General features: G+C 37.0%; 1 protein-coding gene across 6 annotated transcripts in view; it reads right to left on the bottom strand.

Annotated features, from left to right (window-relative positions):
- WNK1 (WNK lysine deficient protein kinase 1) overlaps window positions 1-26,781 on the bottom strand; it is a 173,028-nt gene that overhangs the window by 47,407 nt on the left and 98,840 nt on the right. For 5 of the 6 annotated variants that reach the window (XM_004381200.2, XM_004381201.2, XM_023735695.1 and 2 more), the window contains exons 5-6: window positions 2,724-2,812; window positions 851-1,070 (exon numbers count right to left, since the gene is read on the bottom strand). In XM_004381200.2, coding sequence (XP_004381257.1) covers window positions 851-1,070; window positions 2,724-2,812 — 309 coding nt within the window. Of the gene's footprint in view, window positions 1-850; window positions 1,071-2,723; window positions 2,813-7,993; window positions 9,021-26,781 lie in introns of those variants that run through there. The other variant, XM_023735697.1, reaches the window with a different exon arrangement.

Genomic DNA, 26,781 nt, shown 5'->3' with positions numbered 1-26,781 from the left:
AAAAAAAAAAAAAAAAAAAAAATCTAACAATTAAAAATAAGTCTCTCTTCCATACCTGACCCCCTTCAGAGGCAACTGGTATTGAATGGTTCTTATAAATCCTAATAGATATTTTATAAATATCTTTGCATAATAAATGGCTACTTTAGGTACTGTGATAAGCCTAACACTGCTGAAGGATTTCGTTTTTGAAATGTGACCTTTCGACATACTTCAAGTAATGATATACCAAAGGCTACCTACTGATAACTGACCTTGAAAACTTCCCTCAAAGTAACAACAATTTATGATTCTATGTTTATTTATAGGGTTTACCCAGAGGACTAATCAAAGGCTAACGTACCAATATTTGTTATTCTTCTAGAAAAAAATAACTTGTCATTCTAACTGAAGAGGCTTTTCCGAATTAAAAGCCATTTAACTTTACAGATTTTCAAAATGACTTCAGAATGAATTCTAGTGTTCTCTCTCTTTCCCTCCCCATCCATATCTCTCTCTCCCTCTACATATCTATATCTATACAAATATACTTTCCATCAAATAAAAATAACTTAAAAAACTATAAAATCCAGCACTCATTATAAAAACAATACCAAAAAGTACAAAATACCAAAATTTGGCATTTTGTACTATACCAAAAAGTACAAAAAAGGGAGTTAAAAAATTCTAGGAAATTCCACTACTCAAAGATAACAACATTTGGGACCATTAATTGACACAATTTTATATCAATGGGATATGCCATATACAGTTTCATAAACTGCTTTTATGCCAATGTCATAAATATCTTTCCATACCAATGTATATAAATCTACACCAATTTTTAAATGGCTCAATAGTGTTATTTTACCATTTCTTGAGCAACATCTTCTGGCACATCTCTCTCCAAGTCAAAGGAAAACTCAATAGCTTCATTGTCTTTGTATTTTCCCTTTAATTTCTTAATATCTTCGATACGCAGCCAGAGTTTAATGGCTATCTTTTCTCCATCATCTTCCTCTGCTAATTCTACCCGTACCCCTGTTTCCTCCTGGAAGAAGGCATGGTTCAAAAGGTCTTTGATTGAATATCTTCCGAAGAGAGGGAAAGGCAAAGAAACAAAAAACAAAACCCCATTAGACTGAAAAAACGATTTTCAAGTGTGGCTGATTATTATTTTGCCTGGAAGACTGAAAAAGGACTGTGAAAAGAAAAATAAGAGAAGCTTTTAACTAATTTCTGAATTGCTTTATTTCAATGGTGATTACAGAGTTTTACTCTCATGTTACAGAAAATCATAACTTCATCTCGTTTATGATTAAGATCTGATAGTGATAATTTTGTAATTCAAAAATTTAATCTCATATTAATTGTGTAGCAATAATAGAAATAACACAAGATATCACAGCTTCAAAATACCACATAGTTATTTATTTCACAGCTAACAAAAAAATCCTTAAATATATGATTTCATCTGATCCAATGAGATATAATTCACTGCTTATTAGGAGACTCTGAGAGGTTAGGAATCTTGCTCATAGTTATAAAAGTTGTAAGTGGTGGAATTAAAATAAGAAAACAAATCTTTTGATTTCTAGTTCAGTAACTTCTACTACACAAACATTATTTACCCAAATAAATTCTCCTAATTCCTTGTTCAACAATCTGTGTACTAAGCAAGCAGAAGTCTGGTTGTGGAACAATCTTCTTCAGATAAATGGTCTCAAAATACCAGTAATCTAGTAAACTGTTCAATCCAGAAAAGAAACATGTTCTAAGACTGGAAACAAATATTCCTTTGTTTATAGTGAAAACAGTTCTAAAAGAGATTAAGGACTCTCCTTTCCAATCAGTGCTTATAAAAATAGAAACTCAAACTAAATTTCTACTAAAAAGCTTTAAAGATCATAATGTTAAGCTCTTCTAAACAACAAAGTTATGAAAAGAGTATGAGACTGGAGAAGTCAAGATATGGAATTCTTTAATTTAGTTGATATGCCTGATCGCTCACATTCTTCAGGAGGTAGACTACACTCAACTTACAATTTATATTTGTACTGACTGGTCTCCTTTTTCTTTTTTAGGGGGTTGGGGGATGGTGAAGGTAGATTATGTTTCAAAAACAGATACTGCACAACTGCCATGCCTAACTGGTGATGAAGCAGCTATACAGCAGATCAGATACTTGCCACTCCTCTGAGAAAAGTCCTCTGTTAGTACAAAAGACTAAGCCAGATCTCCTCCTAAGCCTTAGGCGAAGTCTTCTCTTTTTACTCAAAGGAATTTTGATGTTTTGCTCCCTTCAATTCTGGCATAATGACAGCAAATCAAGATCTGTATAATTTAGTTGATTTTAAAGAGCCAAGATTTTATTTTACCTTTTAGAATTCATGGGTGAAGAACTAAGGAACAGATCTGTGTTAGAGAGAGACTGAATCCTATTAGAGTTTTACAAATCATGCTAATGCTGTAAGAGTTCCCAATGAATCTATTAACTATGTTTAAGATAGTCTGGTTTACTTAAACTCTACTGAACCACATTTTTACGACATTTCAGTATATAAAATCTGAATAACCTCAATGGACAGAATCCCTACTTTTAAAAATGTTATATGGCATAAATGGAAAAACTAATCACAAGAAAAGTATTAAATACACCTTGGATTGAGTAATCTTGTACTCAAGAGCACATTATATTTTAGGTTTTTGTGCAAGAAACACCCAGGTCGAAAGAGGTAACGTACCTTTCATCTTTGTTTTGCCGAATGCATCCTTCTATAATTTCTTTCACTTCAGGAATTGCTACTTTGTCAAAACTAGCAGGCTTTACCCCCTGAAAGCCATAAAAATAGCAACAGAAACATATTAATGAAGGCAGGGCCTCTGAACTTTGATTTTTAATTTCCTCCAATCCTTCTACTAGGTTGCTTTTTTACCATCTGGTTTTTCTCTGACTTGACCTGCAGAAGATGGTCCATGCAGGGGTCAGAGCCGAGGAGTGGGGACTTGGTTTGCCACAAGAAAACAGCAAAGAACAATTAGATAGTGGGGTCGTTTACTTCCATGGCTTCTATATGTGGCTATGGAAAAATTCAGGCTGGTGTTAACATATTTTGCTGTGTTTCAGGCAAAGAAAATTATTGGCTAAGAAGAAGGCCAAATGTTCTAATTGGTTAGAACATCTTTTGTTCAGTCTTGCTCCCTAACACATTAGTCAACACAGCATTAACTATTGTGAATAGTTAACTCACATGTGGGCATGAATCCATAGGCTTAGGTTTTTTTTGTCAAGCATTATATTGTTACAGTACTCATTAACAAACTCAACAAATACAGAAGGAGTTACGAATTTAAGCTGGTTTGGCATGATAATTGAAGATTAAATTGTTTGGGACACAGAAAACGTAAAATAAAAAGTGATATATTAGTCTCATATGAAAGACAAGCTTTCCTATTTCAGAAGAAAACTCATTACCACTATTATACATAATACTAAATAGCAGTATCATATTTATCACAGGGATAGTTCAGAAGCTTCATAAAGTATAAATTCCTTGAAAATATTTCCAGCAATGCGTGGATTATATATATAAGATGTAAGAACAACAAAATATTACTCAGAGGTGGGGGTGGAGGGGAAAAAAAAACCCTTATTATCTATTTCCACCTCATCTATGTGACCATATGGATTAGAGCTGAAGTAGCTACATTGATATGATGCCCAAGTGGCACCATAGTCTATAAATATATAAAACATAGTAAATGGGGTGTGGAGGGGTGTTGCAAAAGTTACTGAATATATATAAATTCTAACCATCTATAGTCTCAGCGACAAAGATATGTTAAAACAAAATTAGTGATTATACAGGCAATCCCTACTCAGGTTACAAATGAGATTCGTTCCTAACTGTCTTAATGTTTTTAAGTCGAATTTGTAGGTAAGTAGGAACAGGTGCATATGGTTCTTACTTAGGCTTACTTTAGTGCAAGAAGAGGCTCGAAGCCTTTTCAATGATTTAAAAGTGCATGTGCAGCAAGTGAAGGTAATTGTGATGAAGAATTTGTTGAGAGTTGGGGTTGGTTCAATCGTTTCAAAGTGAGGGCAAATTTATATAACACTAAAGGGCAAGTACAAGTTGGACGGAGACTGCCTGTAATTTGATAAATCACAGAAATGCATGCAATCTCTCAAGTCGAAATGAAATACATCAAATGGTTAGCTCTAAAAATTCTTAAATACCAGAGTTGTAGCTGGATAACTCTCAACAATTACTCACTGTATTATTCAAAAGTACTGATTTGAAGCACTTTAACCCTAAGGTTAACTATCCACTGCAAGTAATTGTTTAGCAAAGCTGACCCTAAATAGTTAAAAAGTTCATTTCTGAGTAATGACTGCAAGGATCACTATCTGTATTTTCTTCAATCTTCTTATTTTTCCAAATCCAGCTAAGTTTTCCCAACATGTCTGTCTTCGCATAATAATTCTAATAAAAAAATAATGCGGCTGAAGCAAAAAGCCACTTTAATTAAGCAAGCTGGTATTTCAAACTCAGGCTTAAGAAAAAGGAATTGTTTTAAGAAAAAAAAAATAGATGGGATACACAAAGTTTTCTGGTAGTAGAAAAACTGAAGGTTTTATTTTATATTTGTTTTTAGTTTTCTACAATAAACATGCAGAACTGTATAAAGTAAACTTTAATGGAAAGAACTAAAATATATTAAAACATTCACTACTGGCAGAAAATTATCTGAAAACTTTTTCTCCTTGGTAAAATTGGCCTTTGCATATAAAGACATTCCAAATATTATAGAAAAGTAGCTAAAGAGAATACAGAATACGAGCAGGAAAAAGGTTACTTCCTCCATAAGCATGTAAATTCTAGAGGAATATGGTCTACTAGCAGTAAAAATCAACGAATTAAGTTAATAAAGCAGACACTAATTGAGTATGTTAAAACTCTTCTGTTTCAATCTAGAATTGGAAAGATGAAAGAATTTAACAGTAAAAGACTTAAATTCAGCGTGAATTGGACAAGTAGAAGCAGTTCTGAGCTCCAGATTCCTTGTCTAGCAAATAAGAATAATACCCGCCCAACTTACCTACCTACATTCAGGCCAGCTGGAATAAAATTTGATACCCAGGTTGAAAGCTCTTTGTGAATTATTAAATTTGCTGACCTAAGGTCATCTTTGAGTTCAATGGCAATCACCAAAAACAATAAAACTTAGGGCTAAAACTATCCCTGAGTGGCGCAAACAGTTAAGCGCTTGACTACTAGCTGAAAGGTTGGCAGTTAGAATCCACCTAGAGGTGTCTTGGAAGACACGCCTGGCAATCTGCTTCTGAAAGATCACAGCCTTGAAAACCCTATGGAGCAGTTCTACTCTGCACACATGGGGTCACCATAAGCTAGAATCAACTCGTGGGCCACCAACAACAATAATAGGGCTAAAACTAAATGAACTCTTTTGAAAATTAATCACCAAGATCCACAGTGAACCCATTTTCATGCGGTATTTGTCAATCCCAAGTTACTACAGCAAAATCCTTGATTATCCTTAGTAATAAATAATCCTCTTTTGACTTTACAAATAGGAACACTAACTGAACAAAGAGATACAAGGTCATGACAGCAAAACCAGGAACTGTGCATTATACAAACCTCAAATCTACTAGGTTATACTGTTTTCCCAATCTATAGCCAAGATTTAGGTATAGAAATTCCATACCAATGCTACACAACACATTAAGATGCCACTGCTCCTTTAAAAAAACGTATTGTTGGTGCCAAGGAAGCCAATAAAACTGAGACACACCTTACCAGTTCAGCAACTGGTGTTAAAAGATTAAGACTGCTTACTGCTACCCACTTAGACACCAAATAATTTCAAGAGCGGAAAAAGGTAACATAAGAGATTTCACCAGTCAGGAGGAACCCCAGAAAGCACGGCCCCTGGACTCCGTCAACCCAGAACTAAAACAATTCCCGAGGCCTCCCGAGGCCAACTCTTCAGACAAAGATTGGACTGGACTGTGGGACATAAAATGATACTCGTGAAGAGTGTGCTTCTTGGCTCAAGTAGATACGTGAGACTAATCGGGCAGTTTCTGTCCAGAGGTGAGATGAGAAGGCAGAGAGGTTGGGAGCTGGTTGAAGAGACACGGAAGATCAGAGATGGAAAGGAGGAGTGTGCTGTCATAGTATAGGGAGAACAATTAGGGTCACATAATAATGTATGTATAAAGTTTTGTATGAGAGACTAACTTGAATTGTAAACTTCCACTTAAACTACAATTTAAAAAAAAAAAAAAAAAGGCATTTCACCAGTCACCATCAATAAGTCAGGTTTATCAAAATACCTAGCAGACATGCTCTGAATCATTTTAAAGGAAGCAAGAATATATAGGGAATATAAAAAAGACGATCAAGTAAGAATGTCTGGAATGAGTATGAAACCTCACTGACCTTGAAAGTGACCTACAGAAAAGTCATCTGGGACATCTAATAGAAAGTTGTTTTTAAAAAAAGACAGTTACAGTTTCTATATACTCATCATAATCATAGGTTTCTTACTCTTGAGATGAGAGAACTCAATTCATTTTTAAAAGAACTGCTAATTTTTAAATAAACAAAAAAAGGTCTAGATTATCCTAAAACATGATTTTAAGTACCACAGAACAAAGTAAGGATAAGAAAATGTTTTAATGATAAACAATTTTATCTTATTTTAGTTCATTTACTTCAACAGAAGATGATCAACTTAAAGTCCAATGATCCTCCAAGTGTGATTATGTCACTCCTTTTCTTTACGCCCTGATTTAGCCCCACTCGTTCTTATTCTGGAGTCTTGGTGGTGCAATGGTTAAGGGATTGGCTGCTAACCAAAAGGTCAGCAAGTTCAAATTCACCAGTCACTCCTTGGAAACCCTATGGGGCAGTTCTACTCTGTCCTATAGAGTTGCTATGGGTTGGAATTGACTTGCCAGCAAGGGGTTTGGTTTTTGGTTTTACTGTATCTAGTCCTATTCTGACCAGTAAAGGTAAAGTATTGCTGACCTATCCTGAATAAGATTTAAAAACACAAAAAAGAGTGCTAAGGTAGATAAACTGGGCTAACATCTTACACAGAACAAAACTAATTAGTTAAGGAAACACAACTCTCTTACTCTACCCCTCCAGGCAGCAACCCACTGGCTCTAGAAATATTCCTGCCTTACTCTGTAACTCGCAGGATCTCCCATTAGGCAACAGCACCAGATTATGTTTTTTTGACATGGGACAACAGCATATTTCTCTGCATTAAACAGAAGTAATTTTTGAACATCTAATGTATATCCATTTAAGATGCTTTTAGGCTTATATAAAATTATGTGCTCTCTTAAAGAAAACAACAACAAATGCCACTTTTGCACAATCTTAAATGGTGTCCAATAAAAATTAACAATTGTGACTCCTCAAGAGTACATCAGTTGATATAATATACGCTGCCTACGGAGCTTAAAAATAACAAAATCATATACACATACTTAATAGAGAATGCATTTTCCTTTGAATTCTATGTAGATATGTTTTGCCCAGTTTAGATTCAACCAACTAAACTGCTGGCAAAATAAAAGTGAGTCATAATAGAGAATTCTCTGGTTAAATTTTCCAGCTCTTAAAAATTATTGGAGTCTGCTTCTTAAAAGCTTAAATGAGTTAAGGTAACATTCAACTATCTCTTGATAGAAGTAAAACTCTTCCTAACTGTTCAGAATTGAGAAAAAAGCCTCCCTCCTTATACAGAGTACAGTTTAAGAAATCTCAAATAGTTAATTTATTCCTTTGTATCACTTGTTCTTGGGTAATTTTTTGTGCAACTAAAAAAATAAATTAAGTCAACTACAGAACTTTAAATATTTTTAAATCATTCTGAGGTCAACAATTTTAGTACTTAAACTAAAACTTTCTATACGTATCACCAAATGGCAGCAATATACCCTTTGTATATATCGAAACTTCTTACATACCTCATTTACACAATCCTTCTGAGCACAGCAGCAGCAATGAGAATTTACGATGACAAATACTGAGCAAAAATCTTTCTTTGTAAAATCCATCAGAAAAGGCAAGATAGACTTGTTACAGTTAAGAGGAAAATAAGGTGAAAATGGATAAGCTGTAAATTAACAGAGTAAATTAGCCCACAGCATAAGCAAGGCAGACATTAAAGTCAGACTGAAGCATACTTTCTTGGTTAACACCAGCCATGCTTCCCCAACTCTCAGACATGAGTTTGCTCTGCTCAGCCAACAATCTACTTATTCTAGATTGGCCCTTTAACCAAAACTACATGCCAAGCAGCAGGGAAACTGTTCTGCTACTATTCTTTCTGCTTCTCCTCCAACAGCAACAGATGCCTTGACAGGCAAAATGGATATTTTAAGTGCTCAAAAGCCCCACCCACTATGTTCACAGGTTCAGCCTTCTTGACATCAAAACTTATCTTGGAGGCTTAACTGTACGTACACTAGAAATTCACTTATCTAAACATCCTCTTACCCCCAATCACCCTGAAACTGTTCTTTTAAAAGAAAAAGGGGATTGAGAGTCCAAAGTGTAAACTCAGAATAACGTAGTCAAAAGAACAGGGAACAAGGAATCAAAAACCTGGAGTTGCATTGTCAGTTCAACCTCTTATACACTAGTTTGTGTGACCTTGACCATAACACTTAAACTAACTTGAAAAGAAGGGCATAATAGTTTCTTTGCTTACCTAATTTAACAAGTGGCAATATTAAGGTATGTCTTAACCACTGTCTCACACATTTTAAAAAACAACTGCTGTGATTAGTATACAAAAATCGTAAGAATTTATTCTTCCCCTTCTCCCCTGTATTAAAAGCCTCAATGCACATCTACTTAAAGATATTTCCATTTGCCTGGGACTAATGAGGCACAGCAGTCCAGGGACAAGGGCCAGAAGGCAGAAGAGGACAGGAAAGCTGGCGATAGGGAACCCAAGGTTGAGTACGGATAGTGTTGATGTGTTGTGAAGTTGTTAACCATTGTCATAGGGCAACATGTGTACTAACTGTTAAATGAGAAACTGTTCTGTTCTGTAAGCCTTCATCTAAAGTTAGAATAGCAGCACAATTGGAAGAGTGTAGTTAATGTCACTGAACTGTGCATGTAGAAATTTTTGAAATGGTGTATCTTTGGATATGTATATTTTCACCAAAAAAAAAAAAAGGTCGAGAAGGGAAAGGGTTGACATGTTGTGGGGTTGTTAACCAATGTCATAAAACAATATGTGTACTACTGTTTCATAAGAAGCTATTTGTTCTGTAAACCTTTACCTGAAGTACAATTAAAAAAAAAAAGATATTTCCATTTGCCAGGAAGATATCAGGGACCCAAATAACTACTTTGATTCTAATGATTAAGGAGTAGGTTTTTCTTCATGACATTATGAATACAGATGGTAGAAAAAGAACTGCTCATCACATTGTTATAATCGGTAACAGAATAAAGTCCTATCCCTTGTAATTCTGTAAATCTGAATTCCCCTTCAAGATAGTGGATGCTAACTAAGGCTTCAATTATTTGATGGAGCATAAGATAAGGGTTTGGAAGCTATTTGGTAGGAATACTTCTGCTCTGAAGGCTAGAAATGATTACTAATTCTAATGGTCTATCTCAAAGCATTTGTCATTGACACAATTCAACATTACCAAGTGGGCAGTCTAAAATATCAGGCGTTTGGTCAGAAATGCAGCAATGGGGTCTAGCATTATCTTTAACTTAAGTGTTTGAGCAAACCTGCTTAAGACCATGCTTAGGGAGCAGAGCCGGAAAAACAGGTGCCTTTTTTGCTGCTTCATAAGGTTCATCTAAAGATGTGTGGAGGTTTTTAACTCTACTGGGCAAAAACAGTATTCCTATTGTTCCTCCAATAGCCAAAAAAGATCTCTGGCCAGGTAAAATGAATTTTTACTGGCTCCTTTTTTTATCTCTTAAAATCACTGCTTCTTTTGCATTATTACTGTGACGGCCAGAGTCTAGATTATCAGCACTTTACCTCTCTAAGCTTAGACCAATTTAAGATGGGCTTCACTGTTTCCATTCTCTCCAATATGTTTTTTACACTGTTGCCAGTTCAACCATCTGACTTCATTTAACCATCTTCAATCATTTGACATCATTTAACTCACTTCACACTGCTCAAAAATAGTTAACAGTTCTCCACATCTACAAAATGGTAACAGGATCACAGATTTAGAAAGAATCTGAGTGAGAGTCCTTCCTTGTTGAAATGAAAAAATTGTGGCCCCTGTTCAAAGTTAGCATTCTTTAATTCAACTGGTGTCTACGGAGCATCTGGTCTAGTACGTACCAACCCTCTACTGTCAAGTTGATTTCAACTCATAGCAACCCTACAGTACAGAGTAGAACTGCCCCATAGCGCTTCCAAGGAGCGGCTGGTGGATTCAAACTGCCGACCTTTTCATTAGCAGCCATAGCTCTTAACTACTGCACCACCAGGCACAGTTTATTGCTATATATTTATTCAGCACCTAGAATAAAACAGTAAATCTATACTCCAGTGGGTAACTGCCTAGCTGATGGTAAAGCAAAAACTAGAATCAAGATTTCCCAAAGTTGAATTCAATGTTACTATCCTTTCAATTTCCTTAATCTGGTGTGAAAAGTTTTCAAAATTCAACTTCTACCTACTTCTCTATCCTCATCTCCCCAAATAAGTCCAGTCAAAGTGGTTACTTGTTCACCAAATACTTAATGCATGTTTCCACTGACAAGAATACTCTTTCTACTCCCCCCCTTTTTTTAGCCAACTGACTCCTATGCTTCCTTCCTCAAATCATATATAGTCCATTATCAGAAGCCAGCAATTACAAAATATCTATATGAATTGTTTGGCATTTAGCATGTACTTTATTTATAACATACATGGAAAATCACTACTAGTAAAATGTACTTAAATACAGAGACCATCTTTCTACATCCTATCAGTTTTTATTCTATACTCTACTTCCTTGTAAATTACGGTATAGATCAATATTCAGGATAGATAAGTAAAATTAGCTTTCCTGAGGAATTCTGAGATAAAGATTTCATAATTGTTTTTTAGCACCTAAAAATTAGGAATAATATCCATAACTGTCACCTTTCATCTTAATCAAATCATAATAGAGTAATGGAATATCTTTGAAAATCATTCAAAATGTTTAAAAATACAGCCATATGATTCGTAAAGTTTTCTTTTATATTTTTAATTTAAACTTATTGAGTGGATACAAGAAAAATTAAAAAAAAAAAAATCCTTTCGGCTAATTCTAGTGGATTTAAATCTCTGGGACGGCATAAAAAAATTCCAGCTGCTAAAGAAATAAATACGAAGTTTTCCTCGACTTTTCAAGCCCTATCTAATCAGGAATCAGCCGCACTTGCTTCTGTAAAAAAGTAGGGTGAGTTGTAATCTGTTATATAAAAACTAAGAGGAATTTTACCTTAATGGCTTTAATTCTTTCTTTCCCAGACAAAATGTTCAAACTTTGCAATCCAAAGGCTAATGGAATCAGTGACAAAGTCAAATTACACAAACAAAGTAATTAAAAATCCCCATTATATTTAACTTGGTTGTTAAGGGACTGGATTCAGCCAGATTCTTACTGGTATGAACCATTAGTTTACAGGAATTTGAACATACCTTATGATCCCATTGGAAAACAAGCCTCTTCAAACTTCCTACCAAATCCAGCTAGCTCTATCAAAGGAAATTAGTTTACCTCATGATTCCCCAAGGCTCATTACTCCCTAGATACATGAAAGCTTGTATTGCTCCAACCTCAAATGTACGGTCCTTCATATAAAAAGTTGATGCCACTGCTTGCTGTAGTTTTTATCCTTTTATAGCAGCCAAGAGTTGTGCCAAGTACATTACTACTCTTACTTGGATCTTCTCATTACCAATAATATAAACTTTCAAAATAACTGAGTCAAGATCACAAATAGAATATGTAACTAACATTTCTCCCTTTGAATAGGGTTCATGAACCTTTACACAGGGCTCAAACCTGTGATACTAGTCTTATAATTATGCTACCCATACACCCTAACTTTATTATACTTTCTGATTTTTTTCCTTGAGGCCTAGAAAAAAGGCTTAAAAAAACAAACAGGAAATGGAAAATTTTTTAAGATTTGAATTAATATCTTAGAGACATTTGATTTGACTCTACTGCTATGTTCTTCTATGTGTCTCTGGGCAAAATGCTTAACCTCTGAGCCTATTTTCTTACTTGTGAAATGAAGATATTATCTACATAACAAGATTCAAAAGATTAAAATAAAATAGTATATGTAAAGAGCTTTGCAAAGTGATTTCAAGCAGCAAGACTACAAATAAATGCTAGCTTATCCCCTTCCATTTAAAACTTGACTATGTTAAGTTCATTAAACACATTTCAATTATTACAATTTGCTGAACATCACTGGTAAACAGAATAGAAAAAGAGACAACTTACTTCATTATGAAGCATGTCATAATGAGGTTAATGATAATAATGGCACCAACAAGTACTGAATGAGAACTGTGTGCTAGGTACTTTGCTATGTTTTATATGCATTTCTCATTGAATCCTCACAAACACCTTAGGCTCAGAGAAGTTAAATAACTTGCCCAAGGTCTCACAGCTAGAAAACAACACTGCTGGAATTTGAACCCAAGCTGACCCAACTCCAAGGCCCATTACTTGCATAAGCAACATAAAATTGTTTCACCTCCTACAGTTCCTTTATTTATACCTCATGTCACAAATAACGACTGAGTGCCTATTACCTGCCAGTCTCTAATACAGCAAAGAAGAAGAAAAATAAAACCCCCAAACCACAGACTTTGTATTCTAATTAAGATACAGATATCTAGTATCAGTATCTAGTATCTTCTGGACTGCCAGAAGAATGAACAAATCTGTCTTGGAAGAAGTACAACAAGAATGCTCCCTAGAAGCAAGGAAGGCGAGACTACGTCTCACATACTTGGGATGTGTTAGCAGGAGGGATCAGTCCCTGAAGAAGGACATCATGCTTGGTAAAGTAGAGGGCCAGTACAAAAGAGGGAAGACCCTCAACAAGATGGACAGACACAGTGGCTGCACCAATGGGCTCAAGCATAACAACGAATGTGAGGATGGCGCAGGACCTGGCAGTGTTTCGTTCTGTTGCACACAGGGTCGTTATGAGTCGGAACTGACTCGACAGCACCTGACAACAAGTATCAGTAATATGTCAGGTTGTGATAAAAGCTATGAAGAAAAAGCAGTGAAGGACATAGAAGGTGTGTGCATACTTAAGAATGTGGTTTTAGACAGGGTGGGCAGAGAAGACCTCTCTGAAAAAGTTACACTTAAGAAGAGACTTGAATGATTGCTTGAACAATGACATATAGTTTGTTATCAGTGCACTACAGAATATAACTATTAAACCAGATTCTAGTAGTTTTAAAATATTTACCCCCTCACATGGGCATATAGACAGGTTAAAATGCCCTCAGGTCACATATTGACATTGCAATACGACATTTATGGATTCAGTATGGCATTTTGATATAAGCAGGGGTTCTGAGATCAGAACTCTGTTATTTTCTAAGTGTGTAATCTTGGGCTAACTATCTTGGGTTTCAGACTGCGTACTTAAATGTGTAAATAATAGTAGTATTTACCTCACAGAGTTTTGGAAGAATTAAGTTATATAATATACATCAAGTGTTTAATGCAATGTCTGGCACTGCATCATCTAGTACGTGGCAGTGGACCATTGCAGGGTCAGACATGTAGTAATGAATTGATCTGCAGGAAAAGAAAAAAAAAAAGGAAGAAGAAACCTGTCACTGACAGGCTCACTTCTAGTGTGGGGGTGGGGGGTAGTTAATATCATTCTAATATTTACTGAAATAGTAGTAGAGTATGTTGGGAACATAAAAGAGGGACAAACTTTCTTCCAAGTGTCCTAGTAAAGAATGCTAGAGGACTGAGGCAATTGGCTCATTCCTTCAGACCGAGTTGACTCTCAGTGTCCCTGGCATACCAGGTCAATAAAGGTCACACCTTAAACATACTTCCTCAGGAAGACTGCCTTTGACTCTCTCAAGTAGATTAAACCCCCCTACTTCATGTCTATAACATTACTGGTAATGTAATTACTACTTCAACGTCTACCTTCCCTATAAGATTGTGAAAGCTCTGGAAGGACACTGAAGCACATATCTTGCTCACTGCTGTATCCACAACCTGACACATAAAAGATAAATAATAGTTGTTAAATAAGTGAATAATTACTAAATTAAAAAGAAACCGAGAACTGCAGCGTATGGCTCAAAAACTAGAGTTCTGTGATCTTCAGACCTGAGCTTTTAAAGAGATTCAGAGCTGACTTAAGAGAAAACACAAATCTTCAAGGCTTATTTCAATACAAAGTCATCACTATTGCTTATATAATTATATAAATCATTGTATCATCTGGACAAGTATTTAAATCCTCTACATTTATCTCAGCACCCCAAATGAGAAACTTTAGGAAAGTAACAATGTAACAAAGGACAAAGCCCTTTTTATTCTTGACTGGAAGCCAGAAGATGGGAATGGAGATTGGTGAAATCAAGATAGCACTTCCCAAACAAGGAGTATAGTATTTGACAGTGCAGAATAATGGACTGTAAATCATACAGAAGAAATTTTCAGTTTAGAGGAAAAATAAGGCAAAGTGAATGCGACCTACAATAACCTCAGAAACTTAAGGATGCAACACAGATCCAACGAACTTAAGAACTTCTGAAGCTTTTTATTCCATCTTTTCTACCGCATGCCTTGTTATTTTGCTTTTATTTTTTTTAAAGAAAGCAACTCCAGAATAATGCAGAAAATAAATAAAATTATATAAGGTTAAATTTCTAAGTCAATTTGGATACTTATACTGCTAATAAAGGAGTCCCTGGGTGGCACAAAAGGTTAAGTACTCAATTAACCAATAAGTTAGTGGTTTGAACCCACCTGGCGGTACCTCGAAAGAAAGGCCTGGCAAACTGCTTCTGAAAGGTCACAGCCTTGAAAACCCTATGGAGCAGTTCTACCCTGCACAAATGGGGTCGCCATGAACTGTAATTGACTCAATGGCAACTAACATTAACACCAATGTTAGTAAAAAAAAAAAAAAAAAAAAAATCCTATGAATGATGGAACAGTAATTTATTCAAATAACATTCTGGTATTACGTTATCTAGCCTATTTTTTAGTTATCTAACCAAAAATAAGGTACACAGAACTAGAAGGGACCAGAGGGAATCGCTGATCCAGCTCATACTTTTCACATGAATCTTGTTAAAATGCAGATTTTGATTCAATAGGTCTGGGATGAGGCCAAAACGTTACATTTTTAACAAGTGCTCTGATGTGTTGCTCTGAGATGCAGATACTGCTGGTCTGGGGACTACACTTTCCATAGGAAAGATCTAAAATGGTAGTTCTCAAAATATGGTATGAAGACTACTGAGTGTCTCCAAGATCCTTCCAAGGAGTCTGTGACTTACTCCCATTTCCAACTATCTTCATGAGGCCAGATTTTCTTCATACACATCAACCAAAACAACGTATTTCAACAGACTAAATGCAGAAGCAGATATGAGAATCTGTCTGTTGTTTATTAAACCAAATATTTAAGAAATTTGCAAATATGTGAAAATGCTGCTCTTCTCAATAAATTATTTTTGTTTTGAAAAATAGTTATTTTTTCAATTAATAAATACTTTTAAATTTTTTTTAATTTCTAATAGGGTAAAATCAACAGATATAACACAAGTAAACAAAAACTCTTGTTATTGGGGTCCTCAATAATTTTTTAAGAGTGTAAAGGGGTCCTGATACCAGAGTATGAGAACCACAACACTAAATAGATCATTCAGGTTGGTCCACCAGCTGTCTTATTTATTTCCTTCTCAAAAGAGCTTGCTGGACACAATCTCAAACCCTGACCAGTAGGCCTTTGCAGTGTTTTATAATCTTGCCAAGTTCTATACGTCCAACTACAATTTTCCTTTCCTTCCTATTTAATCTCCTCTAGAGCAAGGAAACAATTGCTGAGCATCTCCCTCTTCTAATTATGTGTGTAAGTCTCCTCTAAGAAATGTTAAACTATATATATATAGTTTTTAAAATTGAGCATGATGGGCCTCAGTAAGAAAGGGTTAAATGACATCAGGACCATTGTCTTGAAACACATGAGGGACCACCAAGTGTAATTATGATTTGGTTAGCCCTATGAAATCTCAGGGAACATAGTGGGAGTAAGTTACAGTGTAAAAATTATGAGGAAACACTTCAACAGAACAAAACACACACAAAAAAAACCCATGAGTTGTAGAGTAGAACTGTGTTCCATAGGGTTTTCAAGGCTGTGACCTTTCAAAGCCAGATTGCCAGGTCTTTCTTCTGAGGCATCTCTGGGTGGGTTCAACTGTCAAGTTAGTAGTCAAGAACTTAAATCATTTGTGCACCCAAGGACTCCCAAAAAAACACAGACCTAGCCAAATAATGGAAAGTTACTTAAACTAGTTGTTCAGAAATTACAACAATGAGATTTGGGACTCTACAGAAGAGCATGTGAATAGATGACTGCCTTTCTAGTCCTGTAACTGTGACTCCTTTTATCTACCAAAGTTACTATTTTCTGCTATATTTGTAGGCAAACAGTTTTTCTCATTCTATAAAATGAATTGCTATTATATGTGTATCAGTTTCTACTTGCCACTACTTAATTTCATTTTAGTAGCATAATTTTGTTAATATTTCAAAGGTCATCTTAAATTTCACTCCTCCTTCACAGGGCAAATGTATTTCTCCCAAAATTTACACACTGTATAAATTTGACTGTATTTGTGCTTCCTTTAATTGCATCATTTATTCTTTAAAATGTTACTAAGTGCCTAGAATGAGCCATGCCCCATGCTATAAACACAATAAACATAAAAATTTAATAAACCAGGCTCTAGGACAAAATCTTTTAAGACACTATAAACTTCACCTTCCCTGTTCCCAAATCCTCTCCAGATTAAAAGGTGGCTACAGATGATGTTGAGTACACCATGGACTGCTAAAAGAACGAACAAACCTGTCTTGGAAGAATGCTCCTTAGAAGCAAGGATGGCGAGACTACATCTCAGATACTTTAGACATGTTATCAGGAGGGACCAGTTCCTGGAGAAGGACATCATGCTTGGTAGGGTAGAGGGCCAGCGAAAAAGAGGAAGACCCTCAACAAGACAGACTGACACAGTGGCTGCAACAATGAGCGCAAGCATAACAATGATCATTAGGATGGCGCAGGACCGGGCGGTGTTTTGTTCTGTTGTACGCAGGGTCACTATGAGTTGGAGTCGACTCAACAGCACCTAACAACAACAACAGATGACGTTGGACAGGTTTCAGCAGAACTACAATGGACTAGAAGGAAAGGCCTGGTGATCTACTTCTACAAATCAGCCAATGAAAACCCTATGGATCACAGTGGTCTGATCCACAATAGATCCACAGGAATGGTGCAGGATTGTGCAACGTTTTGTTCCACTGTGCATGGGGTTGAAAAGAGTCAACCGGACGGCAGCTAAAAATAACAATAGGTTCAAACATTTTAGCAATGAGAAAAGGAGGAAGAAACTACACAACTAAAGGGAAATAAAACTTGTTGAACATAACAACATGTGGTATTATCCATGTTGTTAGGTGCTTTTGAGTCAGTTCCGACTCATAGCGACCCTATGCACAACAGAATGAAACGCTGCCTGGTCCTGTTATCCTCACAATTGTTGCTATGTTTAAGCTACCGTGTCAATCAATCTCCATGAGGGACTTCCTCTTTTTCGCTGACCCCCTACTTTACCAAGGATGATGTCCTTCTCCACGGAATGGTCCCTCCTGATAACACGTCCAAAGTATGTGAAACGAAGTCTCGCCATCCTCACTTCTAGGAACATTTTGGCTGTACTTCTTCCAAGATAAATTTGTTCGTTCTCCTAGCAGTCCATGGTATATGCAATACTCTTAGCCAACACCGTAATTCAAAGGCATCAATTCTTCTTTGGTCTTCCTCATTCATTGTCCAGCTCATGCATGCATATGAAGCGATTAAAAATACCATGGCTTGGGACAGGCGCACCTTAGTCTTCAAAGTGAGATCTTTGCTTTTCGACCTTTTAAAGAAGTCTTTTGCAGGAGATTTGCTCAATGCAATACATCACTTGATTTCTTGACTGCTGCTTCCATGGGTGTTCATTATAAATCCAAGTAAAATGGAATTCTTGACAGCTTCAATCTTTTTTCCGTTTATCATGATGTTGCTTATTGGTCCAGTTGTGAGGTTTTTTATTTTCTTTATGTTGAGGTGTAATCTATACTGAAGGCTATGGTCTTTGATCTTCATCAGTAAGTGCTTCAAGTCTTCTTCACTTTCAGCAAGCAAGACTGTGTTATCTGCACAACACAGGTTGTTAATAAGTCTTCTTCCAATCCTGACGCCCTGTTCTTCTCCATATAGTCCAGCTTCTCGGATTATTTGCTCAGTATACAGACTGAATAAGTACAGTGAAAAGATACAACCCTGATGCACACCCTTCCTGACTTTAAACCACGAAGCATCCCCTTGTTCTCTTCGAACAACTTCCTCTTGACCTATGTACAGGTTCCTCATGAGCACAGCCAAATGTTTCAGAATACGCAATCGTCTCAATGTTATCCATAATTTGTTATGATCCACAAAGTCAAATGCAATTACATAGTCCATGAAATACAGGTAAATATCCTTCTAGTGTTCTCTGCTTTCAGCCAAGATTTATCTCACATCAGCAATGATATGTCTCATTCCACATTCTCTTGTGAATCCGGCTTGAATTTCTAGCAGTTCCCTGTCCATGTACTGCTGCAACTGCTTTTGAATGATCTTCAGTAAAATTTTACTTGCAGGTGATATTAATGATATTGTTCGATAATTTCCACATTCCTTGGATCACCTTTGGAATGGGCATGAACATGGATCTCTTCCAGTTGGTTGGCCAGGTAGCTGTCTTCCAAATTTCTTAGCACAGATGAGTGAGCACCTCCAGTGCTGCATCTGTTTGTTGAAAGCAACAAACATTGTTTTTCGTCAATGCCTTCAGAGCAGCTTCGATTTCTTCCTTCAATAGCACTGGTTCTTGATCATATGCTACCTCCTGAAATGTCTGAACAGCAACCAGTTCTTTTTGGTAGTGACTGTGTATTCCTTCCACCTTCTTTTGATGCTTCCTGTGTTGTACAATATTTTGCCCATAGAATCCCTCAATATTGCAGCTTAAGGCTCGAATTTTTCTTCAGTTCTTTCAGCTTGAGAAATGCGAAGCATGTTCTTCCTTTTTGGTTTTCTAACTCCAGGTCTTTGCACATGTCATTGTAATACTTTACTCTGTCTTTCAAGCTGCCCTTTGAAATCTTCTGTTCAGGTCTTTTACTTCATCATTTCTTCCTTTTGCTTTAGTTACTCTAACTTCAAGAGCAAGTTTGAGTCTCTTCTGACATTAATTTTGGTCTCTTTTTCTTTTCTATCTTTTTAATGACCTTTTGCTTTCTTCATGTATGATGTCCTTGATGTCATCCCACAACATGTCTGGTTTTCAGTCATTAGTGTTCAGTGTATCAAATCTATTCTTAAGATAGTCTCTAAGTTTAGGTGGGATATACTCAAGGTCGTACTTTGGCTCTTGTGGACTTTTTATTTTCTTTAGCTTCAGCATGAACTTCCATAGACCAGCTGATGGTCTGTTCTGCAGTCAGCCCCTGGCCTTGTTCTGACTGATGATATTGAACTTCTCCATCGCCTCTATCCACAGATGTAGTTGATTTGATTCCTGTGTATTGCATTCAGTGAGGTCCATGTGTATAGTCATCGTTTGTTGTTGAGAAAAGGCATTTCCAATGAATAAGTCGTTGGTCTTGCAACATTCTGTCTTTGATCTCTGGCATTGTTTCTGTCACCAAGGTCTTATTTTCCAACTACCGATCCTTCTTTGTTTCCGACTTTCACATTCCAATCACCAGGAATTATCAATGCATCTTGACTGCATGTTTGAATAATTTCGGACTGCAGAAGTTAGTAAAAATCTTAAATTTCTTCATCTTTGGCATTGTGGTTGGTGTGTAAATCTGAATAACAATCATATTAACTGGTCTTTGTTGTAGGCATATGGATATTATCCTATCGCTGACAGTGTTGTACTTTAGGATAGATACTGAAATGTTCTTTTTGAAGATGAATGAGAAGCCATTCCTCTTCAATTTGTCATTCCCAGCATAGCAGACCACGCGATCGTCCGATTCAGAATGGCTAATAACAGTCCATTTCAGCTCACTAATGCCTAAGATATTGATCTTTATTTGTTCATTTCATTTTTGATGATTTCCAATTTTCCTAGATTCATACTACGTACATACCACATTCTAATTATTAATGGATGTTTGCAGCTGTTTCTTCTCATATTGAGTTGTGTCACACTGGTAAATGAAGGTCCCGAAAGCTTTAGTCCATCCACGTCATTAAGGTCAACTCTACTTTGAGGAGGCTGCTTTCCCCAGTTGTATTCTGAGTATGTTCCAACCTGAGAGGCTCATTTTCCAGCACTGTAACAGACAATGTTCCGCTGCTATTCATAAGGTTTTCACTGGTCAATTTTTTCAGAAGTAGACTGTCAGGTCCTTCTTCCTAGTCTGTCTTAGTCTGGAAGCTCTGCTGAAACCTGCCCACCACGGGTGACCCTGCTGGTATTTGAAATACTGGTGGCATAGCTTCCAGCATCACAGTAACACACAAGCCACCACAGTAGGAAAAACTGACAGATGAATAATGGGTATATTCATACAATGAATTATTATTCAGACATAAAAAGGTGAACTTTGCAAATATTATTCTAAGTGAAAGAAGCCAGACACAAAAGGCCACATATTGTATAATCCCATTTATATGAAATGTTCAGATTAGGAAAATTAAATCCATAAAGACAGAAGTAGACTTAGTGGTTGCCTGGGGATACGGGAGAGGGGAAGAGAGGAGTGACTACTAATGGGTATGGGGTTTACTTTTTGGAGTGATAGAAAAGTTTTAGAATTAGATAGTGGTAATGGCTGCATAACATTGTCAATATACTAAATTGTACTCTTTAAAAATGGTTAATACTCAGAATTTTATGTTATATGAATTACATCTGGAAATAAAAAAACCCTGTTGAACTGAAAATAGGCTAAACACTATATTGAGAATATACAAACAATGACACTGGTCTTTCTAGGTTGTATTAAATTTATTACCAAAGACTTCTTTAAGAAGGGGATTTTCTTCTTAACTGAGTTTTAGTTTGCAAATAAAGTTGCATTTGTTTATTAGACAGTGGCTCAAAATAATTTGTTTTCTCTACCTTTATCAAATAATTATTTATATACGGAGGCAGGGCCAACATGGTGGAGTAGTCAGACACTTCTGGTGGACCCTCTTATAACAAAGACCCCCCCAAAAAAGTGATTCGATTATATATGGCAGTCTGGGAGCCCTGAACATCAAAGGCAGAGTTGAGGAACCAGACTGAGTGGCAGGGGGAGGGAGAGAGGGTTCGGAAGCAGCAAGGAGTTGCCAGACCTGACCCGGCGAGAGCCTGAGCCCTTCAGGCCTGATCAGCTTGGGGGGTGAGCCATAAGGCAGGTAAGCAGCGGTGCTCGAGAGGCATGTTTTCTGTACTAGTAAAGACCCAGCACCAGAGAGTCTACAAGGCCACGCAGAACCAGTGAGAAGCAGCTCTCATCAACAAAAGGTAAGTACTTGTGTACGGCTTACCGGGCGGATCAAAAACATCCCCCTTAGGGAAAAACCTCTCTCCCATTTACCTCCCCGCTCCCTGCTCTGCACTGGGTCTCGGACCGGCTTCAGCAATGGCTGAGTCCCCTGGGTCGGAAGTAGGATCCGTCACACGCCCAGAGCCATTCTCCCTGCCTTGGAGACTGAACAAATTAACAAACAGGATTAAAAATAAACTGCTGGCTCCCCTAAGCTAGGAATCCAGGGTAGGCACAGCTCCTTTGCCTAGGCACAGGCATAAGGGATCCACGGACTTTGAGAGTCTCTCCCCCTGCATGGACTCATATGGGCCTGTCTTAGGCTGGGTTCTCTAGAGAAGCAAGATCAGTAAAGTGTATAAGTATAAACACAGAGAGAGATTTATATCAAGGAAACAGCTCATGCAGTTGTAGAGGCTAGAACGTCCCAAGTCCGTGGATCAGAGTAGAGGCCTCTCCCAAGTCATGCAGCCTCAGAAGCTGGCAAGCGCAAGATCGGCAGGTCAGAGAGCGGGGCTCCCGCTCACAGGCTGTGCAGATCAATGAATCCCAGGCTCAGCAGATAAGCTGACAGCTCAAGTCCCAAGAACCAGAGATGAGATGACAGGAGGCAGCCGCAGGATCCAGAGAGAGCAAAAACCCAGAATGTCTGCTTATATTCAGATGTGGGCCACACCCCCAAGGAGACTTCCTTTCATCTGATTGGCTACTCACAGTATATTCAATCATGGGAGTGATTACATTAAAACACGAAGAATCATGGCCCAGCCAAGTTGACACACAATCTTAACCATCACAGGGCCCATCTCGACAGCACAGGCCCTCATTGCTGCAGTACAACAGGGTATATACTGGAACTCCAACTTCAACTGTTTCAGCTGTGAAGTGGCAGGTTCTTGACAAATGACACTGCTCTGCCCATTAAGCAGGGTCTTCACCTACCCATATCAGGAGCCTGAGGACCGGTGGCTTCCCCCATGCCACCTAGCCACCAGCGATAGGGGCCCATGAATAACAAGTGCCACCCAGTTCTTACAGCCAACAGCATTAGGTGCTCATAGTCTGGCTGCAAAACCCACTCACCTATGTGCTCTAGGGAACAGGGACATGCCTTCCTTCTGGACACTCAAGGGCAGCTGTCAGCCCCCTGCCTTGCTCTGAGTGTGCTGTGTCCCCCTGCCGCAGCCAGATGCCTGTGCCTACACCAATCACCCATGCCTGTCTAGGACTGTGAGCGCCTACACCACACACTTGGTGGCTATCTACCTGGGCACCTAAGCTGAATCTATACAGGAGGAGTGAGCGGAATCCTGAGCTCACATACCTAGTAACAGATCTAACCACCTGCTGACAGGACATTAGAGCTTCAAAGGTGCCAATAATCAAACTAGCTCATACAAGCAGCCTATTTGGGCATATCAAAACAAAACAAGAAGCTAGGACACAGTAAGCAAACATAAAATAAATCAATATAATAACTTATTGATGGCTCGGAGACAACAGTCAATATCAGATCACATAAAGGGGCAATCCATGATGGCTTCAGCAGGCTCCCAAAATAAAGAATCTAGAAATTTTCCAGAGGAGGAAAATTTCTTGGAATTACCGGAGGCAGAATATAAAAGATTAATATACAGAACTCTTCAAGAAATTAGGAAGGAAATTAAGTAAAACGCAGAACACTCAACAGAGGAAATTAAAAAGATTAGAGAAGAGCATAATGAGAAATTTTAACAGGCTTCAAGAATCCATAGAGAGACAGCAGTCAGAAATCCAGAAGATGAACAATAAAATTTCAGAATTAGACAAAGCAATAGAAAGTCAAAGGAGCAGGACTGAGGCAATGGAAGTCAGAATTAGTGAGACTGAAGATAAAGCACTTGACACCAACTTACTTAAGGAAAAATCAGATAAAAGGATTCAAAAAAAATGAAGCAACCCTAAGAATTATGTAGGACTCTATCAAGAGGAATAACCTATGAGTGACTGGAGTACCAGAACAGGGGGGAGAAAACAGAAAATACAAAGAGAATTGTTGAAGATTTGTTGGCAGAAAATTTCCCTGATATCATGAGATGACAAGATACCTATCCAAGATGTTCACTGAACCCCACATAAGGCAGATCCCAAAAGAAAGTCACCAAGACATATTATAATCAAACTTGCCAAAACCAAAGATAAAGAGAGAATTTTAAGAGCGGCTAGGGATAAACGAAAAGTCATCTACAAAGGAGAGTCAATAAAAATAAGCTCGGACTACTCAGCAGAAACCATACAGGCAAGAAGGCAATGGGATAACATATATAAAGCCTTGAAGGAAAAGAACTGCCAGCCAAGAATTATATATCCAGCAAAACTGTCTCTCAAATATGATGGTGAAATTAGGGCATTTCCAGATAAACAGAAGTTTATGGAATTTGCAAAAACCAAACCAAAACTACAAGAAATACTAAAGGCAGTACTCCGGTTAGAAAATAAGTAACAACAGATAACAACCCAAGACCAGAACACAGGACAAAGCAACCAGACATCAACCCAGATAGGGAAATCACAAAAGTAAATCAAAGCTAAAACACTGAAAATAGGGAAACAGATGTCAATACATAAAAGATGACAATATTAAAACAAAAAAGAGGGACTTAAAAAATGCAGACGTAGATTTTTCATATGGAGAGGAAGTCAAGGTGATATAAAGAAATAAAAGACTGGTATAAACTTAGAAAAATAGAGGTAAATATTAAGGTAACCACAAAGGAAACTAACAATCCTACAAGTCAAAATAAAAAACTAAAAAAAATAAAGACTCAGCAAACACAAAATCAACACAATGAAAAAGGTGAAAAGAAAACTCATAAAGAAAAATGACTAAGCACAGAAAATTAAGTGGAACAAAGAAAATGTCAACAACACACAAAAAACACATCAAAATGACAGCACTAAACTCACACCTATCAATAATTATGCTGACTGTAAATGGACTAAATGCACCAATAAAGAGACAAAGAGTGGCAGATTGGATGATAAAACACGATCTGTCTATATGCTGCCTACAACAGACACACCTTAGACTTAAAGACACAAACTAAAACTCAAAGAATGGAAAAAAATATATCAAGCAAACAACACTCAAAAAAGGGCAGAAGTGGCAATATTAGTCTCTGACAAAATAGACTTTAAAGTAAAATCCACCACAAAGGATAAGGAAGGACACTATATAATAATTAAAGGGTCAATAATAACTATAATAAATATTTATGTATCCAACGACAGGGCTCTAAAATACACAAAACGAACTCTAACAGCACTGAAAAGAGAGATAGACACCTCCACAACAGTAGTAGGAGACTTACTTCAACACATCACTTTCGGTGAAGGACAGAACATCCAGAAAGAAGCTCAACAAAGACACGGAAGACTAAATGCTACAGTCAACCAACCTGATCTCACAGATATATACCGAACACTCCACCTAACACCAGCCAAGTGTAATTTCTTTTCCAACGCACACGGAACATTCTCCAGAATAGACCACATATTAGGCCATAAAGCAAGCCTTAACAAAATCCAAAGCATCGAAATATTACAAATAATTGTTTGTATAAATTTTTATATGACCTTATGGCAGTGCTTTGTTTAATACTCTCTCTGAAATACCCTGTTTTTAGCCCCAAGCCTCTGGTGAGCAACTTTTTAAATCAGTAAGATTTAGCTGTCTTTTTCACCTACTCATCTTACACAGTCATCATTTTTAACCATTTCTAATCTTATTTGTTGTGTTAGGTATGGAACAGGGAGAAAATTTAATACAGGTCACCCATATAATCCACATTTAAAAAATTGGCACTATAAATAATTCATAACTTTATTGCTTTAAAAAGCAGTTATTTTTATACTTCATTTTACATAAAGAAAAACTACAATCTCATGCTATCCTGACACATTTTAAGCATAGATCTTTATTTGTTTGGAGAAATAATTGGGAGCTGAATTCATGAGATTTATCAGAGGCACTTACCACTAAACAATGGAGATAGCCCAGTCAACACCTAGTCACAGCATCTCTACAGCAGCCTACAAAACAGTTGAGTCTTTGTCTGCTGGTACATAATGAAATATACCAAGTTCCAAATTAGGAATACTGCAACATCAACAAAGAAGGCTGGTGGCCCAGACAGAGAGCAAAGAATGTTTAAGAATATGGTTATCTTATGTGCATTTCATTTCCTAGCATGTTTGGTATCAAATCATTCAGCACTGCTGGAAGGTAAAGGATACTGGTTCACAAATTGTTACATTTAAAATCCAGAATGATCACCTCAAACAGTAATACTGGGTTTAAGACATCACTTAACTCTTAGACCAATATCGAGAATAAATATGGCCAGTGAAAAAACAGCTGTTACATTAAAATCTCTTATATTTTCAGCGCAGAATTAAAGTGGTAGCTCAACTCTTAACAGAAAAAAAGACTGCCCACAAATTTCCAGAGCTATTTTAAGTAGCTACTTGGCTTATACCAAGATTCTCAAGTCTACTACAAGTACAAAGACTAACAGCATTCTTACAAAACACCACTATCCCTACTTTTGTAGATCTGTAATTGCTTACAATACTCTTCAGGGGACAATTAAAAAAAAAAGTTCTGGTGACATGTGCTTAAAACAGGAGTTGGCAAGCTATTGCTGTTAAGAGCCAGGTAGTAAATATTTTAGGCTTTGGACTGACCTCATAGTCTCTGTTGCAATTTCTCAACTCTGCCATTATAGTGTGAAAGCAGTCACAGATAATACCTAAATGAAAGAGTGTGGTTGTGTCCAATAAAACTTTATTTACAAACACTGAAATTTGAATTTCATATAATTTTCACATATCATGAAATAGTCTTTTGATTTTTT

Source organism: Trichechus manatus, unplaced genomic scaffold (genome assembly GCF_000243295.1).
Source record: "Trichechus manatus latirostris isolate Lorelei unplaced genomic scaffold, TriManLat1.0 scaffold00081, whole genome shotgun sequence".
NCBI lineage: Eukaryota > Metazoa > Chordata > Mammalia > Sirenia > Trichechidae > Trichechus > Trichechus manatus.
Note: the sequence above shows the minus strand (reverse complement) of the source record. Positions and strands in the feature narration are given on the sequence as shown.